This window comes from Athene cunicularia (assembly GCF_003259725.1).
Source record: "Athene cunicularia isolate RWA chromosome 14 unlocalized genomic scaffold, athCun1 chr14_part1, whole genome shotgun sequence".
NCBI lineage: Eukaryota > Metazoa > Chordata > Aves > Strigiformes > Strigidae > Athene > Athene cunicularia.
Window position 1 is genome coordinate 5,590,519 of NW_020799118.1, and position 20,504 is coordinate 5,611,022.

The following is a 20,504-nucleotide window of genomic DNA, read 5'->3' on the forward strand; positions in this document are numbered from 1 at the left end:
CCCCCCCCCCCCCCCGCCTGGACTTGTAGCTGTTGCTGCAATACCTCTTGCTGTAGAGATAGCAAATAGTTACTTCAGGATTACCTTCTTATGACTGATTTCCTTCACATACAAACTAATGCAGCAGATGTTAATTTTTGTTGCAGCAGGTTGGGTTTTGCTGTATTTTGCAAATGGCTTCAGCATAAACTTTGGTTTGTCCTTGAAAATCCTGGAGCTATTTTTAGCATTTGTGGGGGGTGAAATTGGCTCCAGAGAAGTGCAACTGCACTGTAAGGTTGAAGTGCTTTTTTAACTGTCTGTTCATCTTTGGCCTTGACTGCAGTGCCTGAAAGACAGAGATGTATAGCACAATTAGTAATTCTACATCAGGTTTACATTGTGTGGGCTGCGCTTCACATGGCTGTCTCCCTGGCATTTGGATCTGTGACTCTGCCGTCAGATAAAAAGCTGAAAGACCTTTCAGTGGCTACTCAGCTCATTTTTATGAGAATTGTCAGCACAACAGGCTTACTCAGGTTTGGTTTGGAGGGAAAGGGCAGTAAAAATACTCTGAGAGCTGGTAAGGGTCTGGACTGTGGGGTTGAGTTGAACAACCTGCATAAGGAAGTGTCTTGATCTGTCACTTGTTGCTATTCAATTTGAATGTCTTTGAGATTTTTCTTAATTTTTATGGACTTAATTCCCCAAATTTCAGCTGGTGTCCTGTTACAATGTGGTACAGGAGTAAGTTGCAGGGCCTTGCTTGGCCTCTGTATAATTTGGTTCCCAATTGCAGCAGCAAAAAAAATAAAGTTACGTTTATTTTTAAAGTGCTGAATTTGAAAAGCAGATGGCTTCCTTGCTGAATAACTTTGTATTATACACTAGGTAGTAGTGTGTATTTCGTAATAAACATTAATCCTGTGTTATGAGCTGGGGTTTCATATCTGCAGGGTAAAACACTGTGCCTTCACAGTCAACACTGTCTTCCAGTAAAGCCCAGAACACCTGTATTTGGTAACATGAGGCTGCATTAAGCTTCGTGACAAGGTTGGATGGTTACGATAGCTTGCGTGGTGCCTGTAGTGCTCTGATGATGCCTGTAGGCTGGGTGATTCTCTCCTTTCTGACTCCTTAAAGGCAAAAGTTAAATATTGAGATGTGTTTGCTCTTTTACAAATGTTGCTGTAGAGTCTGGTCTGAGTGGTTATTCAGGAAATACCTGCCTGTGTCAGGAAATAATCTGATTTTCTCTTAAATTAATTTTACTGCTAGGAAAATTGAACTCTTTCCTTTTTCTCTCCTAAAGTAAAAGCTACTTGCAGCCTCTGCCCCAAATGGCAGAAGCAAATATTGGTTCGAGTGCTGTCAAAGTATGAAGATGCTTGGAAGAGTGAAGTATCTCGCTATTTCTGTCTATGCAGGATGATGACTGTGGACTACACAGTGCTACCACAGGTCGTCTCCTCTCACTGTAGTTGCATGACTAAAGTAAGGCAGAAGAGCAGAGCTGGGGGAGCAGAGGCGTAGCCATGTGGACAAAAGTTGCCATTCTGAGAACATGATGCTTTGCATCTTTAATGTTAAGGTCAGGGACTCTCTTTAAGATTCTTGAATGAAATCTCTTCCCCAACCCTGGGGAAAATATGTATGACAGTACCCTGTACATGGTGGGGCTTTTCTGTCATTGTCAGTATGTGGCCACTTTAAATTTTTTTTATTATGTCTTCATTAGTGCGTATATTGAAGGAAACAAAGTTTTTTGGTCATTCACTTGTAGTCATCTGACTTGGATTTTTTTCTTTTTCCTTAAGGTTGTCTTTCTTTACTGTGTATGGGGCTTGGGATTAAAAAGAGGTCCATTTCAGCAAATTTTATCCTGCCTTGGGCATTTAAGCTTTTGTGGTTTAGGTTGTGATACTTGAATGTGTTTTGTAAAGATTGAAAATGGTTGAGTGTGTTCTGGAGAAAGTTAATTATATATACACTTTTAGACTCAGATCCTTCATTAGAAGGAGTGATTCAACCTCTGGAAACAGGTAATTGCTTTTTTGCCATGTAGCTTTATATTACTGCTTGTGTTGGAGTTATAGGAGTAGCTGAAGTTCATTTACAAGAGATTGAGTCATTACTAGAAGAATTTTGTCTGCCCCGTAGAAGGTGTCTGCTTGTTTTGCATGGTCCTCATTTGTGTGACTGCAGCAGTTGCTCTGTCAGCTTTTAGATAACTCGGCAGCAGCAACTTTTGATGTGAAACACTTCCATGAGGAAGTTTATGTAAAACTTTAAAGATGCATGCTGGACCTCGGAGTGTACTGAGGGAACCTAGAGGCATTGTTCAGGATTCAGCCCTGAAGGTCCTCTTTGCTCTCATGTGTGTATTCAGCACTTGCTGCTGTTCCCTTCTATCATTTCTGGTCACATTTTTCAAGAGAGTCTTCATTAGTGAGCTTATACTCTGTGTGCACATGCCAGATTTGCTATGGCAAACTTGAGCATTTTTCCTTCTCAAGACGTAAATGCGGTATAAGAAAGAAATCTTTGTAGCCTACTACACAAAACCAAATCTGAGAACTCTTAGGGCAAGATGGTTTATTTGCAGGTTTTTTTGGTGTGGGTTTAGAACTTTAGTGATTCTCTAAAGCACTGTGATGCTCGAATGCTTGCTGGATTTCATATGGGAGCCTTTCAAAAGAAAGTGCTTAAAATAACCAGCAGTCCCATATTGGTTTGCTCTTGTTTGTGTAAATATAAGAACTAAATCATTGCACTCTTCACTTTTTCACATTTTCTGCTTTTTTCTGCTTCTAGACCACACTGAACAGTTTAGCTTTGGGTTTTTGGAGTAATGAACCAGTGTTCAGTTTGCAGACACAGCAGGGAACAGCTTTATGTTCAAGCAGTCTACACTTGATGTATTGACGAACTGTTTTATGCCTGTACTTTGCTTTAGTATAAAAACATGAAAACTTCAGACTCTAGATCTACCCAAATTTTCCCACATACCTTTTGAACAGACGCAGGTGGGCTTTTTTGTTTGCATAAGACTTTTAAAATGCAAAATTATTTGTTACTAATTCTGAATTAACTTTCATACTTGAGAATAGAGTTCCATTTAATTGACTGTTAATTTTTTAGGAGTCAGTCATTTGGTTTTTATTAGGAAAACGATAGTATAACTTGAACCTAGAAGTTTTACTCATGGCACTGTATTGCACTGGATTAAATTGCTCTAAGAAAGCTTAATATTTCAAGCTGACAAGTTTTGTGAAATGTTTTAGATAATTGTTTTGTGTGTGCTGAATCTTGTTACAAGTGGGATAACAAAACTTTTTTTTTTTTTTTTGAGTGACATTAGTAGAAAGATCTCTTGCTTAGTGATTCCTGTGGTTGCTTAAAAACACCAGTCGTTTGCATGTTGCTTCCTGCTTAATGTTGCAGGAAGGCTCAAAGTTAATAGCACATGCTTTCTCTTCTTACAGCTTTGCTACATCATTTAGTAGAATGCCTTCTCATTGCAGTATAAAATGAAAATAATTTATAGTTAACTGTGTAAAAGATGTGGTTTAAAAAGGAGTGTTTGGATTTAGGGTTTTTTTTTCCCCCCCCAGATTGAGTCATTGTGTCATTGGATATTGCATGTTTTAACATTAAGTAAGTTCTCATAACTATATTACATTATTATTACTGACCTACATTTGGTAGAAAAATAAAAAAATAAATGTTCACTGTCTTGGCAGCTAGTCCTGTTGTGGGTGAGACTAAACTGGGTTGTTCACCTGGTCAGTTATCTGTCAGTATATGCACTTGTGTTCCCTGCTTTGTTTGCACATTCGGACTGCACCTGGCATTTAGGATTGGAAAGGAACCTTGATAACTTTCTGTTTACCATTTTCATGTTTTTCACCCCCCTCCCCAGATACAAACAGTCCATCTGGAAAGGAAGGAAAGCCGATAGAAAATGGAGCCCTTGTGAATGAAGCCCCTGGAAAGCTGATGCATAGGTGTGTTTTCTCTCTCTGCCGCCTGCCCCCCTTCCACTCTGGTACTAAGTCGTGGGCAAACAGTGATTTGCTGTTTGGCTCCCATGAAAGGGAGAGCATGGTATTGGCTAGTCCAGCTTTCAGAGGCTTTCCCATGGCTTCTGTGTGACCGCGTCAGATGGGGTGAAGTGCTCAGTGGAGCTTTAGTCTGACCTGCTATTATGCTTGAGAGCGTCTACAGGCAATCACTCTTAATTACACTTTCCCCAAATCAACCTCATTGTCTATGCCTTATTCTTGTGCTCTGGAGATACTGTAGTTCTGGAAGCTAATCAGTGCCTGGGAGTACAGTTGCCCGTTTTGATGCTGGTGGGTACCCTTTTGCACTCCAGCAGCTGCACTGTGTGATAGGGTTTGTAAATGCTGATGATCACGGAGCGCTTTTCTTTCTGGAGTTGGATTGCTGAGCTAAGGCTTCTTTGACTGGCTAGACTGTTACTTGTATCTGAAGACGGATACTTGAGAACTGATGCCATCAGGGAGGATTAGGAGTGCACTGTGAGGGGAGGAGGGAAGCAGTAGTAACCACTGGCCTGGCTCCTTAGGAGATTGATTATCACCAGAGTAATGTAACCCACTGACTTGGAGCTGTGGACTGTTGAAGTCTATTTATGAAATAAACACCTGGCCTGTATCAAGACTGAAAAATAAATATCTTCAAACAGGCAACTCAGTAACTCTTCAACATACAGCAGAGACACTGGGAAGACACAGCACCAGAGCAGCACAGCAGAGCTGCAGAAGCCACTTGCTGAGAAGAATTCCTGGAAGCTCACAGAGGCTGACACAGCGAAGACTGGGAGGGTAAGGTCTCCCATTCCTGCTTCCTGCACTCTTTTTCGCTTTCAGAAAAATCCGCAGGATTCAGAAGAAAATACCTTCCAAAGGCCATGTAACTGGGGTGAGAGAGGTCTGAGTGGATTCTTGGACTTGCTGACTGTTGTGTAGTACTTTGTGGAAGTGTTGCTGTTCCCTCTGCTCCCAAAGCTGAGCCCCGGTTTTGCATGCAGAAAGAGTGCTGACACTTAAACTTCTGTTTTAAGATGATGGACTTGACCACATCAAAGTTTAAAAGAAAACATGAAAACCTTGCAGCTATTTCTTGGAGAGAGGTTGTGACAAATTAGGTGACCTAATGAAATCTGCCCTTCAGTGTAAGGAGCTGGAATTGACTCAGATGAATTTAAGCCAAGTTTCCACTGTAGACACAAGCATCTAATCCCAGGATACCCAGGGCTTTCTGAGAACCCAGAGAGTGAGGTTCCTGGGAAAATGGCAGTTACACCTCCTAGCAGTGTTGCTTGAATCCTCTGGTTAAAGATAGATCATAGGATACAAGCTATGTTGAGTAAGGATTTCATTAAAGGCTATATAATCTTGTGGTAAAAAGAGTCCAAAGCTGGAACTCCTCAATGAAGCTTCTGGCTCGGCCGCTGATGCTCTGTGTTATTTCAGGCAGTGCTCTCCCTACCCTTCCCTTTCCACAGAAGACAAGGGAAAGATGATGTGTGACTGCCCTGGAGGGATATCTGGTTTGGCACATCTCCATAGAACACTTTGCAGCTTGTGTTCCCAAGCAGTGGCTCTCTAGAGTGCAGCTGTTGTGTTTTTATGGCCTGATGCAGGGATATTGACTTTAAATAGGGGTTGAAGAAGGGGGAATTGCTGCTTTTGAAACTTTTATCTGCAAAATGAATATTCCTCCCCCCTTTCTCTCTTTAGGTAAAGGCAACAGTGTACTGGGACTACATGAAAGCAATTGGACTCTTTATCTCTTTCTTGAGCATTTTCCTCTTTATGTGTAATCATATAGCCTCCCTGGCTTCCAACTACTGGCTGAGTTTATGGACAGATGATCCTGTTATCAATGGGACACAGCAGTACACAAATGTCAGACTGGGAGTATATGGAGCACTGGGAATTTCTCAAGGTTTGCTTGGTCTTACCTATTTTAAGATTAGCTGCTTTAGAATGTTTCTAATGCTCTTGGTGACCTTGTATCCCCAGAAATGCAGCAGCAGTTTCCTAAGGATTTGAGTGTGGGGTGGGGTTTTTTTTTTTGTTTTGTTTTTTGTTTTGATTTTGGTTTGGTTAGTTTTCCTTTGTAGAAAAATGAAAAACTTGAGTGAATAAAAAAAGGCAAGCAAATAAACCTATACAGTTATTCAGTTAGTGAATATGGTTTTCTTTTCTTTGTACAAAACAATGAAAGTGTTTTGCAGGGGCTGGTGAGCCAGCAGTTGGTGACAAAATGTCTGACCCGGGACATGGTTCCTTGGCTTGTAAATGAGCCGTGCTGTGCTAGCCGGGTTGGCAGGGACTGTTTGTCACCGCTGCCTCCCTTGCAGCCGCGGTCTGGCTGGGCTCTGTAAGCTGGGGTTTCCCCTCACTGTTTGAGGGTCCAACCAAGGCAGCACAGGGAGGCCAGCTCAGCGCCTTTTTATGTGTCCTCTTTGTGGTCAGAGTTTGTTTCCCATGAAACCTGACACCCCAAGTACCCCAGAATTGCCGTAAAAATCCTTCCGTAACAACTAAATGCCACCTTAAAATTCAGTGGTCTTTACTCAGGGAAAAAGCTCAAATATTACACAAAACTTTGTAATGGAGAAACAACTTGTTCCATGAGAGAAGCGTGGTGCTTTCACTGATCTATTTTTATTTTTTAATTTTCTGAGTCTGCCTGTAGTGAACCCCAGTTCTCAGGATTATTGTACTAGAGATGTGCTAATACTAAGTGATGACAAAATGAAGACGACTGTTAAGTGTGTGAGGTGGGAGCATTTATAAACAAGTCTTCTTTTCTAGGTATTGCTGTGTTTGGCTACTCGATGGTTGTGTCAATAGGGGGAATATTTGCTTCACGACACCTGCACCTTAACCTGCTGCACAACGTCCTCAGGTCTCCAATGAGTTTCTTTGAACGTACACCCAGTGGAAATTTGGTGAACCGTTTCTCTAAGGAGATAGATACCATTGACTCCACCATTCCACCAATCATCAAGATGTTCATGGGCTCAACATTTAATGTGATTGGGGCATGTATCATCATTCTGCTGGCCACACCTATAGCTGCTGTCATTATTCCACCTCTGGGACTTGTCTACTTGTTTGTGCAGGTAGGGGGTTTTACCTGGGGGCACTGGGACCAGCAGTCACCCTCTGTTACTTAAGACAGTTATTTTCCAACTCTGCGCTGGGATAGATTTTAATGTGTTTGACTTGAGTCATGACTGGCTGTGCTTTGTATGGTTTATTGATTAGCTGACTTTAGCGGAGCATTTCCTTCTGTTGTCAAGTGTAGAACAACCTCTGTGCAGAAGGTAATCCTTTTATACATAAGCAGACTTTATAAAAACACCAGTAGATTGAGGCACATTTTACATAGCTTGTTGCTCAGAGACCAAATGTGGAAAACATATGGTCTTTCCTAAAACTTGCTTCCAAACAGTAGAGTAGCCTTTAGAGGGGTACGTGTGCATTGCTGATATGCCTGTTTTGTCACAGTATTGTTTACAGAGCAAGAGAAATGATGGCAGCCTTTCGCTCTGCCTTGTGTAGGCAGGGTGTGCTGGCTTCACTCTCGCTTTATTCTTAGAAATCTAGTAGAGCCGGTACAGATCAGAGAGATGTAACTGGCTTTTGTCTTTGACTCTTGATGAATCCAGTCAAGCTCCACTAATAAAGGCAGTGATGTGTGTGTGTTATATGGTTGAACTAAGCTTGCAGAGAAGAGAAAGAGGAGAAAAATGGCTTATCCCGTGAGATAGTTTGATGCTTGTTTAAAGACAGCAGAGTGTATGTAATGGTCTTTTTAGCCCCCAAAGTATTGGAAAAGGCATGTATTCCCATGTGTAAGTTGAATCTCTGTAACTAACAGCCCAGATTGTAGGGAGCTCTCTTGTGATAGTAACTATAATTCTCATACTCTGATTTGCAGAGATTTTATGTGGCCACTTCTCGCCAGCTCAAACGCCTCGAGTCTGTCAGTCGCTCTCCTGTATATTCTCACTTCAATGAGACCCTCCTGGGAGTCAGTGTCATTCGAGCCTTTGAGGAGCAGAAACGTTTCATAAAGCAGAACGATGTGAAAGTGGATGAAAATCAGAAAGCTTATTATCCAAGCATTGTTGCAAACAGGTAAGAGTGGGGTTGAAGTATTGAAAGTCAGGTTTTTGGGGAGGACACGGTTCTTACCAATCACAGCTCTCAGCATACTTGTCCACGGGAGGGAAGGCTGTGTCAATAGATCTGTTCTGCAGATGTTTTGCTTTAACTTCTGTGATGGAATTGAGGTTTCTTCTGAATTTCTTTTCTTTCTAAGAGTTCCTGCTTTACTTCTGGGTAACTTTTTAAAAAAAATTTTGTTTCGCTGATCCCAATGTTAACCACACCTGCTTTCTGAACTAAGAAAGGAATTTATGCACCTGAAAGGTCTGTTAATTTTGGATGCCTCTAGGTTTGCATGCTGCTGGAGCAGAACCTCACATATCTTGCAGTTCCTGTGTTGCTGGCAGTACGCAGAAGCTGTATCACTGATCTTTTCAAAAACAAGATGTGTAACGGAGCATTGGTTGGCCACGTTCCTAACTCTCTGCGGGTGAATTGCCAGAAAGATTCATCACGTTTTTGTCTTGCAGGTGGCTGGCTGTCCGTCTGGAGTATGTGGGGAACTGCATTGTCCTCTTTGCAGCATTGTTTGCAGTGATTGCACGCAACAAACTAAGTGCAGGACTGGTTGGCCTCTCAGTGTCCTACTCACTGCAGGTAATTTTACTCTTCTTAAAAAAAAAAAAAACCAACAAAAAACCAAAACACAAAAACCAACAGCTCTGAATGATAAGACTGTATCAGAAAGTCAGAACCTTGCTATTGCGTTGGAGGGGAAACTAATTAAGTAACATAGAGAAAAATAAATAAAAATAGCATCTGGAAATTTGCTGGGAAATTCCTTCTGTGCCTTGCCTGTGTGAGGGGATGTTGCTAAGACAACTCATCCCCTGCATATTAAAAGCATCTGGACTTTTCTCTTGTCCAGTGCTGATTAGCCAAGATCTTGTCTGTGTTTAGGCATTCCATGAACTTGCAGTGCTTTGGTTGTTTCATGTTTTTTATTTATTGCAGGTAATACATTGAGTGTAAATTACTTCTAGACTACTTTTCTTCTTGCAGATTACAGCATACTTGAACTGGCTAGTTCGCATGTCATCCGAGCTGGAAACCAACATTGTTGCTGTTGAAAGAGTCAAAGAATATGCTGAAATGGAGAAGGAGGTGCGTCTGAGTTGTCCCCCACACCTGTAGGAGTCAGTGCCCTGTTCTGAGGTCTCACCCGCAGCCTGGCTCATTGAGTTGGAGCGTGCAGCTGGGATGTCCTCTGAGCCCAGGGATGGGATGGAGTTTAGTGCTGTCAGTGCCCTCCCTCTAGGGACAGGCTAGATCTTAGCAGGTAGTTCCTGTGGGTGCTTTTGAGGTGTATCCAGATAGTTATACAGTGTTACTTAAGAAATACGCAGTTCTGCCCTGGGCTAAACAGTGGAGCTGTACAAGTGTTTCATTTTCCTAAGTGCTTAAACATTATTTTTTTTTGTTTGTGTTTCTCATTTTGCTCTCAGTGTGGGGAGTAAAGAGTAAAACTTTTTGATTCAAGTCACCTAACAACTCATTTCATCTGCAGTTGTGCCGCTTTTGGCTACAGAACAGAGTTCCCTGTGGCTTCTCTTTGCCATGCCTGTCCCTTGAACCTGACTTGAATCACTACTTTTGTAGCCAGACCTTATGAGGACCCCTCCTATAATTTTTTTCTCGGGTTTTGGTAGCAGACCAGTGTTTATACAGTTTAAAGCCTTTTTGTTTGGCACTGGCAGTGAATGCAGTGGGGTGTGTTCACTCCCATCTTTGTGGGAAGCTGAGGCAGCAGCTGTTTACCGGCTTACTAATCTTTTAGTGCTTATGACTCAGTTAAACTGCTTCTAGCTGCATGTCTGGCTTCCTCGATGGTTTCTTGTGGGAGGGGGTGTCCAAGCAGGTTATTGGAATATGTGCTGCCTGTGTGATTCTGCTGGTGGTGAGAAGAGTTTATCCAGCAGATGAGACTTGTGATAGCAAAGCCCTTGGCTCCATGTATGCCATTTCATCTGCCTTGGGGCAGCTCTTTCCCTTTCTTCCCATCATCATCACAGTTCCTTTTGCAAATTACACACTAACAAGGATTTTTCTTAATTGCTTTCCTCAAGTCTTCTGAGCCCGCGTCCAGTTGAAGGAGTAACTGATGAGAGATTTTGTGTGGTTCTTTCAGGCTGAATGGAGTATTGAACAAACTGCCCCAGCGAGTACCTGGCCCAAGGAAGGGAAGGTTGAGTTTCGAGGCTATGGTTTACGTTACCGGGAAGATTTGGATTTGGTTTTGAAAAACATAAATGTTACTATAAATGGGGGTGAGAAGGTAATGAATCTGAATTTATAGTAGAGTATAAGTTTATACTTTATATAGAATATGTTAAGTTACTGTTTGAGTCTGAATGCATAAGCCAAAGAGAGGTCTAACCCTGTTCTGTAGTGTGTCTTGGGTCCTTAAGAACTAGAAGAGCTTCTGTAGAATCAGTCTTACTGTAACTGGCAGATGTGGTGGGCTCTTACCCTTTTAAAGGTGTGTCCTGTGTCATGGGATAGAGACACTGTTGTGTGGGTTTGTGAAGTATCTTTTGGCCTGGTTTCATAAGACAGTTAGGTTTGTGCTGACTTACTTCCCCTTCCCAGGAAATTCTGCTAATTTGTTTGCTGTAAGCAAAGAGGAGTACAGGTTGCAGAGAGATTAAGTTAATTATAGTCTCAAGAAAATGAGCTACTAAGTAGAGAGGAGAAGCCGTGATCTCGTGAGGTGCAAGGTGAGACTGCAGGAAAAAATGGAACTTCAGAGTATATTGTCTGGATCTGGCCAAACTGTGTGTGTGTGTGTCTGCTACTGCTTCGTTGCACATGTGCTCACACACGTCCTGCTCCAGTCCTGTGTTGGCTCTCTGGTGTCTGATAATAGTGTGATCTTGTACAGCACAACAAAAAGTAGCTGCAAGACAGATGTACTACCCAGCTTCCAGCTGCGAAGATGATCAGGGGCTGGAGCACCCCCCTGTGAGGACAGGCTGAGAGAGTTGGGGGGTTCAGCTGGAGAAGAGAAGGCTCCAGGAAGACCTTAGAGCAGCCTCCCAGTACTTAAAGGGGCTACAGGGAAGCGGGGAGGGACTCTTGACCAGGGAGTGTAGGGGTAGGACGAGGGGTAATGGGTTTAAACTGAAAGAGGGTAGATTTAGATTAGATCTAAGGAAGAAATTATTCTCTGTGTGGGTGGTGAGGCCCTGGCACAGGTTGCCCAGAGAAGCTGTGGCTGCCCCCTCCCTGGAAGGGTTCAAGGCCAGGTTGGACGGGGCTTTGGGCAACCTGGGCTAGTGGAAGGTGTCCCTGCCCGTGGCAGGGGGGTGGGACTGGATGATCTTTAAGGTCCCTTCCAACCCAAACCATTCTGATTCCTTATTTGTGGTTTCCAATTAGGCATTTGCTTTTTTCCCTGAGTGCCTGCTTTCTACCTACAAATATGGGCAGGATACTACCTCAAGAGTGGTTAGAAAGGGCAGATGGCAAGAGATATCAACTAAAGTAGCAATGTTTTTATATTTATTAAAAAAAAAAAGGAATTGCTGAAGAATTCAGTCTAACTGGGAAGCAAAACTTGCAGTATCAAAGTGAGTACTTTTGGTATATTTTTGCTATAAATTCCAACAAAATAAATATCAATTCAGCAATTATAACTGTGAAGCATGAACCAAATTAAGAATTAGGGAAACCTTGGCCTACTCTACCCAATTCTATCTCCCTTTCTAGAGAAATTGAAAACTTCTGTGATTGGATTGCAAATTTCAACTGTGTTTTGGGGTTTTTTTGTATCCAGTGGTTTTTCTTCCCCTCTGATCAACCTCAATTTGTTATACTGTTCTGGGGTGTTGCTAGCCTGGCAAATACAACAGACTTCTGAAGATATATCAGGTGGATGCTTGGATGCTTGGAAGCACTTTAACGCTTCCCCAGAGTCAGTTGTTCCTATATTTCTTCCCAACAGATTGGAATAGTTGGAAGAACGGGAGCTGGAAAATCCTCGCTTACTTTAGGTTTGTTTCGGATTAATGAAGCAGCTGAAGGAGAAATTATTATTGATGGAATTAATATAGCAAAGATAGGACTCCATGACCTGCGGTTCAAGATCACCATCATCCCTCAGGTAGATGCAAAATCCTGCCATTACCAGATCTCATCTTGTAACAGTGCTGTTTCTGTAATGGGCTGGGGATAATATATTTATTCCTTTTCAGATCCGTAGCTATGAAATTGAGTCATTTCAGCATGCTCTTTCATGGACTTGAAACCAAGCTTTTTTCTGAGACTGACTTTGATTTGCTTGTGCTGGGTAACAAGTAGGAGCTTGGCTATGGTTGAGTTGTGGTGTGGAAGCAAAACCTTGGCCTTTGGACTCCCCACACTGATCACTTAAATGCTATAGACAGCTTAGCCTGAGTGGGGAGGTCTGACCCCAGCTGGACATCTGACCAGGTCCCTTAGTTAACTGGGACCATTGCTGTTCTGGCCAGTAGAGGGGATATAAATTCCTGAGTATTTCCACTTGTGGAGATACCTCGTGGGAGTTTTTCTAGAGTTTCCACTTTGAATTTGGTTCCATTCTTCTTAGAAATGGAATGAAGTTACTGCACAGTCTAGTTGTGAAGGACTGGGATTTTGCACTGTTATTTCAGACTTGATATGCACTCTTTGAGCCTTTGTACTTGGCAGGATCTTGTGAGCGAGGTATGCAGTACTGTTCACTCACAGAAACCTGTACATAACCATCCCAGCCTAGCCCAGCAACTGTGGGTTTGATAATCCAAAACGTTTGGAGCTATGGCTTTACAAGCACTGGACTTGGTCTCAAGTCATCCCGTTCTTACTGTGTAGCCTTTATTGCCTGCCTGTTTTGATTCCAAGTAAGACCATAAAATGTGTTTATAGAAATCACCTTGCAGCTGCTGGCAAAAACAAGTGAGCACACTGCAAGAGGTTCTCTGCACTGCTTCTTTTGGAAATCTGGGGGGGACTTTGCTTTCTCCTTTTAATTACTTTGCATCAGTCTGACGTGACTAGGTCAAAAGTATTTCTAATGTGGTGTATCTCCATGTCCAGGAAAAAATGCATTCATTTCATTAATACTGCAGCTGAAGGCTTGAAATATTTACAGATGGTGTAATTCCCTAAGAAGTGGAAAGTTGACCTAGTAGTTCTTGCTGACAGAACGTTGGGCAGGGAGTGCCTGTTCTTTAACTTTAGTTAGACCAGTAAAAAGAAAGTTGGCTGTTGGTGTATTGCGGGGGTTTTTTGTGTCTGTATGTTTTTCCTTCTCTTCTGGATTCATGAGTTACTGACTCATGAAAAGGTCTGGAGTGCCAGAGTCTGCAGAGGGCAGAGGTCAGACCCCCAAGAGGAAAAAGGGTGAGGGAAAATAACTTGTTATTGGAAAAAGTGAGGTCTTGGTCCTAATTTCAGTAAACTATCTTGCTTGAAGCTGCACCTGGACATGTTGTTTTTCTTTCACTATCTAAGAAATACTTTTGGAGCACTTGCCATGGTCTGTGTACATTGTGAATCACCTCTTTCTGTGACTAGGATCCAATATTGTTTTCTGGCTCTCTGCGTATGAATCTTGATCCTTTTGACCAACACTCCGATGAAGACATTTGGAGGTCTTTGGAATTAGCTCACCTGAAAAACTTTGTATCGTCCCTTCCTGATAAACTGAATCATGAGTGCGCTGAAGGTGGAGAGAACCTCAGGTACATCAAAGAACCATGCTTCTGAAAATTGCCTTAAGAACTAAATGAGAAGTGAGAGGGAGGTGTGTGTGCCCTCCCATCTGCAGCCTTACAGCTCACCAGGGTAGTATGTAGCTCGACCCTAGCAATAGCAGTCCTATTTGGAGGGGGTGTTGGGGAATTCTTAATCCATGACAAGGCAATTGACGAGCTAGGTTTTATTCAACATGTTTTAAACTCTCCTCCAGTTTGGGAATTTAATTTAAGAAATACTCGGAATGCTGTGAGGTTTGACAGCTTGGGCAGTCTTGGACAGGGTTTTAGTGGCAGCTGCCTGCTGTTTGTAGTGGATGCTTGGAACTTCCCATGGCTCTTGCCCAACAGATGAAGTTTTCCTAAGGAAGTTTTTAGCTTGCTTTTTGCACCATAACAGGGATATGTTTTCAGGCTGTAGACATCATTTAAAGTCCAGCCCTCAAGACTGTGTGGATTCAGTGAACCAGCTTGATGCAGTTAACTGTGAATGGTTTCAGCATATTTTCTTCTTATTATTACGTTGCCAGGACTTCATTGTGAGGGGGATGTAGTTTCAGATGCTGTTAGATATTCTGCAGTGAAGTAGCAAGACTGACCTTATCTGTTTTGGTGGATTCTTGGCACCTATACTTTAGAACAAGGAATTTTGCTAGGCTTCAAAATTAATACTGAAAACTTGTTCTGACTTGTTTTCCCACCCTCCCATCCCATCTGCTTAGTGTGGGACAGCGCCAGTTGGTGTGCCTGGCACGGGCTCTGCTCAGGAAATCCAAAATCCTGGTTCTAGATGAAGCCACAGCTGCTGTTGATCTTGAAACAGATAAGCTTATACAGTCAACAATAAAGTCTCAGTTTGAAGAGTGTACTGTATTAACTATAGCACATCGTCTGAACACAATCATGGACTACACAAGGTAAGTCATACCACTTTTGAAGAATGGTACATGTGACCTGTGTTGTGCTCTACTTCAGTGAGCATCTTTATGTGAGCCTAATGTTTACCTGTGCATTTCTAGCCACCTCTGCATGCTGGAATCCCTGTTTTGGTGGGTGGAGGGTACCTGTGTTATGGCTTGCAGTGGCTGTGCTTGGCCTGGGGAGTTCCTCTGATCCCTCTGTTGCCCAGGCAAACCCAGAAGGGCAGGGAAGCGAGGACAGGAGTCTATTCCAGGGTCTTGCCCTCATTTAGGCACATCTGAGGAGGTATCAGAGCTTCAGGGAGCTCATACCCCAAACTAGGCACAGATAGCATAAGGAATCAAAGGGGCAGGTCCTGCATTTCTCTGAAGTTTATTTGACATTTCTCTTTCCATCACTTTTGGTTAGAGTTCATAGTCTCCCTCATCCTCAGCTGCCTTGCTACGGCGTGGCTGAGGGCAGAGTTGTTGTTTCATAAATCCAGTTTTAAGCTCTCTTGCCCTTTTTATCACAGAATGGCAGACAGTAAAGTGACCAGTGATAAGATTTTTGTGTACTTCTTTAGACCTCTTTGTGCTGTCAGTAGTGAAAGATAAGAGACAGGAGCATTGCCTGTGCCAGGCCCTGCACCAGTGGTACTGGCACCAGATGAACATCCCATTCCGTCAGGGCAGCAGCACCTGCTAAGGGCTTAGTGAGCATCTCTGCAGTGCCTGCCCAATTAGTGGAGGTAGCTGAAGGCAGCATTTTAAATATGAGCTGACTTTACTGACTGTAGTAACTTGCTTTATGAACTTCCTTGTTCTAGTTGAGTATTTGTTTTGCGTAAGTTATGTCTGCATTTGTATTTTGTCAGCAGAAGCTGTGTAACAGCAGTTGATGTGGTGCAGTGTTACAGGAAGGTTATCCCAGATCTCGCAAGGTCTTCGGGGACCTCACTCACCTTGACAAGAAGTGCTGCCATCTAGTTTCTGGCTGGCTCAGAGCACAGTCAGAAGTCTCATGGCTGCCTGCAAATGACTGGCTAAACATATGCTGCATAAAAATAGAGCAGAAACACCATCTGCAATGGGGTCAGGAAGGACAGAGCTGAGAACCTCTGCCCATTCATACAGGCTGTGCTGTCTTTGCTTGCATGTAGTGGCAATGCTACAGTCACCTTCTGACTGTATGTGTGCATCTGTGTTCATTGGCTTTCTGGATGTTGTTGTGACCACTTCTTTTTTTTCTCCTTGTTTTACAGAGTTTTAGTCCTGGACAGAGGAGAAGTGGTGGAGTGTGGTAGCCCAGACCATCTACTTCAGGAAAAAGGCATTTTCTATAGCATGGCCAAAGATTCAGGCTTGGTGTAACACTTGAACTTGGGTAGTTCCTGTGTGGAAGAGGGAGGTGGTACATTCAGAGAACTGTAACTTCCCCTGAGCTGGTGTGAGCCGTACAGTTTCACTTCAGACCTACTGAAGTCAGACAGAGTATGGCGGTGGAAGTAACATAAAAATGCAATTTTTTTCTTTGTTATTCTCCTTAGTATTGATTTTAGCCAGCTTTAGGAGAAGCACATACACGGTGCAGAATACTTCAGAGACTTCTAATTTTTGCCTAAAATCTGTCATTATATGCTCAAATGTAAGGCAGAGTGATTCATCAGAGAAGTTCAGAAAAGCTTTTTCTTTTCATCTGCTCTTATGTTCTGAAGTCGCCCTTTTTTGTTTAAAACATTTTTGCAAATGCTAGTTATTTGCTTGTTTGCTGATTCCTTATTTGATGAGCCATCTATTGTGGGATGCACTTGGAACATTTTGTGGCATATAGTACTATAGTCCAAAGATTTTATTTTTTTTTTTCTTCTTGTGAAACAACACGTGTGCCAGACTTTTCTCATTATGGCATTTACTGTACATGGTTAATGCTTTTATGCATTGTCCTAAAGGTTTCATGTGTTTACAGTGTATAGCAGCAAGTTCACTATAATGTCAGTAGTGCTGATGTGAAAAAGCACAGTCAACTTCAAAGCAGTATTTAAGCATGTCTAGAATGACAGTCACTCCAAACCCACATTCGTGCAGCATTTGGTGTGTTGCAGTATGCAGTACCTGGTCTTACACCCAGGAATTCTGACTTGGGTGGTGAATCCTGGTTTATGCTTGTGGGGACTAGGCTGAGAAGTGAGGATTTGCCTGAGTGGAGGCTGCAGGCTCGGCGTGACGTTGATTGTAATACCCTTGGCTTTGGCAGTTCTGTGCTTTAATAGAAGCTCTGCCACATCAAGGACCATTCGCCTTATATCAAAGAAACATGCCCTTCATGCTGCTGCTGTTGACTCAGAAATTTTGTGGGAAACTGTTCTGTTACAGTTGTTTAAAAAAAAAAAAAGTTTTACTGTTTTTAAAGTTGTGTGTCAGAGGGGTCTACCAATTCAATTAAGTCTATTTTCAAGATCTGTGTTGAATGTTCAGTTTTCTGTGGGAAGAAGGAAGTTACTTTTCTCATGTTCTGATTAGTCTTATTTTACAGGAAAATGCTGGAAGAAGACAAACTAAGTCAGACAGACCCAAATCCTCAGCACTCTGAGAATATGTGGACTTCTGTTAATGATATTGCTGACCTTAATACTAGACAATGGTCTTTAGAGTAAAACTATTTATTTTTTTGTAAATTACGACTCTCTGAAATTGAATAGACTGAAATTTTCTTTGGTATTTTTTGTAATGACTATACAAATATTTGCAAAGAACTTCCAGTAAAAAAATTGTTTGAAAAATAACACGATGTGTCATTTCTTGCTTTGCATTTGACAAAGGGTCAGCTTTGTCAGTTCAGGTTTTGTCTTGAAAATAGAAATTACTGGTACTGCTTAGACTAGCCGGGTGGCTAGGTCTGATGTCTGGGGGGTGTTAGGGTGGGTAAGAAACCTTGAGTGCAAATAAAGGTGTGCTGTGGTAGGGCTGGATCACATCTCATGGTCTCTCTTGTAACTCGAGTACTACAGTGTGTTGAGCAGCCCAGGTAATAACAGTGGCTCAGCAGAGCGGGATTCAGCAGTGCTGTGGGCCTTTGTCATACCCGTGGTGTCCGTGGCCTGTGTCTGCCACATTTCCTGGGCAGCTTGGTTTTAATTTCCTCCATGGAAGTGGAACGAGCAAGGGCTGTTTGGGGGGAGGAGCAGTGGGTTTTGGTTTTTCAAATCACCTAATGCTTGTGCAGCACTGTGTTGGCCAGAAGGTGGAAAGATTGGAGCAAATGGTTAGTAAGGAATGGAGAAAGGAGCTTGTCTGGTAAGATGCATGGTCGGTGGTATTTTACTCAGCTGCATTAAAATGGAGATGGATCTATCTGCAGAGGAGACTCAGAGGAGGAGCTGTGCCCACCACTGTAAGAGCTGTCCTGCCTGGTGACAGTCATCCTCCGGGAACACTCGATGATCCTTCCCCTTCCACCCCCTCTTCGGAGAGCCTTGGGAAGAAGAGGGGAGAGGGGCATTGGACGACCAGACAGCAAAGCTCCCTGTGCTCCCTCCTTGCCTGTGCAAACTGGTTAGCACCAACACCTTCCTCCAGGCAGAGCTGCAGAGAACATCCAGTGAACAAATGCAGACAGGATTTCAAATAACCTTTGAAAAAACCTTGTGGGTTTAGTGTAGCTTATTGCTGAGACGGAGACTTCTGCAAGTACTCTGCAGGTTGGGGATTGAATTCAAAGGAAGTTGTACTGCTCGAGTTCTTACTTTGGTAAGGTCCTGTTGCAGCTAGGAGAGGGCTCTGTACTGATCCCTGCCTGCAGTGTTACTGGGACCAGCTGCAGAAAATGATACAACTTGCTGCAAGGTAAGGTGTTAGAATATGGCATTAAAACCAGCAGATTTTTTTTCTTATTTAATCTGTTTTCATTGCTGTGTGTGTTGTTTGGAGCTAATGCTTATTTAGTACTTGGGACACTTTCAGCACTTCTGGGCAAGTGAAATCTGGACTGATGGCCTTTGAGCTCCCGAGTCTGGGCAGCGAGCAGTGGTTGTGCAGCTGGGGGCGATGAGCCTCCCCCCGGCTGTTGGGGGGAGCACTAGTAGATTCAGGGGTTTGTCACTGAACTCTGGCAGCTGAGCTCAGAGTCGTCTAGCAGATGTATTTTCTTTGAATGCCTTGTCACCCATTTTCCTTTATGCAGCAACGCTAATGCCAGCTCTGAAAGAGAGCATGTGGGACAGGAGGTGGGGACTGTTCTGGGAGCGTGTCCTGCCGCAAGTGGCTTAGTCCTCAGGCACCTTCCTCCAGGTGCTGCGGAGCAGGGTTTCCCTGAGGTGTGCTGCAGTGGCATGGCCTGAGTTTGTCCCGTTCTCATCCTCTGGGTGAAGAGAGAACTGTCTTTTTTTTTTTTTTTTTTTTTTTTTTTTTTTTGATAAAGATGGCACAATTAATTTCATTTAGATCAACAGAAAAAATGGAAATCTCATTTAGCTGCATTGCTGGCTATTTATGTGTATTTTATGAAAAATTTGCCAAATACATCAGGCCTGAAAGTAAGTGGCCAGACTTAGCAGCCTTGCTGTCATCTAAAGCAAGGCTGTGCCTCTCTCCATTTTTTTCTGCACTCTTGGACCATTTTTTCCAGTCTTTGAAAAAAACATTATCTTTCAAAGAAAAGCTCTTATCTGTGTCTCAGAACCATTTTTGTTCCAATCTGTTCATTAAAACATTAAGCATCTGTGATACCAGTTCTGATCCTGGTGTGCTGTATTTTCCATCTTACAGCAGTAATATGTACAGCCCCTGTGAAGTTAGTGGTGTTCTTAATAAATATTAACATATTTATTAGACATTATAAACATCTTGATATTTACAGAAGAGTAAAAGAAAACTTGAGTTTACTGTATTGGATTTCAGTGCATGTTGATATACCCTGGCTGACGTTATTTGCTGCAACATGGAAGATATCTCGCATCAGGAAGAGCTGATTCTGCTGATGAAACAGCTCAGGATTTTCAGGAGACCTGCAAATAACACTCTAGCTCTTCATGTGTGTGAATACAGCTACTTCTGTAAAACTGTTCCCAGTCTTGAGCCATCTCTGAAGAGACCCTTTAGTGGTGCAACTGCAGTGTAGCACAGAAGGTGTGCTCTGGGTCACAGATGCCTTTAACATTTTGGCATTCCTGTGCATCTTGCAGCCATCCAGGGAACTAGGAGTGCAACTTCCAAACAAGGTATTTGGGATGAACTTGGTGTAAATCAGTGCACAACACCTTCATTCTTGTTTTCTAGCTTTAGCAATTTTGGTATTACCTTAGACTTGGAATCATGGGAAAAGAATCTTTTGGGTTTTTTAGGTAGTTTTTCTCTCCTACATATGCTGTGCTTTCACTTTGTTTGAGATAGTCTAAAATGAGGAGGGAAAAGGAAAGAAGTAAATTAACTTGGAATTGAAAGCCCTAACTCTTGATGTCCAGATTGAATAGCCAATTGGAACAGTGAAAGTACTAATTAAGCTCCTGACCTCATTACACATGATTGCATGGGAGCCCAGTACTGGCTCAGCTGTTGGAGCAGGTGTTCCGTGCGGAGCGGGTGGCTCTGGGAGGGTGAACCGCTGCCGAAGGTGCTCTGCCTGGGCTGGGCTGTCTCCCCGGCACTGTGGCAGCCGTTCTTGCTGGCTCCCAGCCCCCTGCTCTGGGTTCTGCCTCCAC

General features: G+C 42.9%; 1 protein-coding gene across 1 annotated transcript in view; it reads left to right on the plus strand.

Annotated features, from left to right (window-relative positions):
- ABCC1 (ATP binding cassette subfamily C member 1) overlaps positions 1-17,608 on the plus strand; it is a 58,745-nt gene extending 41,137 nt beyond the window's left edge. Inside the window, exons 21-33 of the mRNA XM_026859057.1 lie at positions 1,977-2,021; positions 3,902-3,986; positions 4,691-4,829; positions 5,748-5,955; positions 6,831-7,141; positions 7,963-8,162; positions 8,663-8,789; positions 9,195-9,296; positions 10,321-10,467; positions 12,136-12,294; positions 13,728-13,894; positions 14,629-14,823; positions 16,071-17,608. Coding sequence (XP_026714858.1) covers positions 1,977-2,021; positions 3,902-3,986; positions 4,691-4,829; positions 5,748-5,955; positions 6,831-7,141; positions 7,963-8,162; positions 8,663-8,789; positions 9,195-9,296; positions 10,321-10,467; positions 12,136-12,294; positions 13,728-13,894; positions 14,629-14,823; positions 16,071-16,179 — 1,994 coding nt within the window. The 3' untranslated portion in view covers positions 16,180-17,608. The remainder of the gene's footprint in view (positions 1-1,976; positions 2,022-3,901; positions 3,987-4,690; positions 4,830-5,747; positions 5,956-6,830; positions 7,142-7,962; positions 8,163-8,662; positions 8,790-9,194; positions 9,297-10,320; positions 10,468-12,135; positions 12,295-13,727; positions 13,895-14,628; positions 14,824-16,070) is intronic.
- The last annotated feature ends 2,896 nt before the right edge of the window (positions 17,609-20,504 follow it).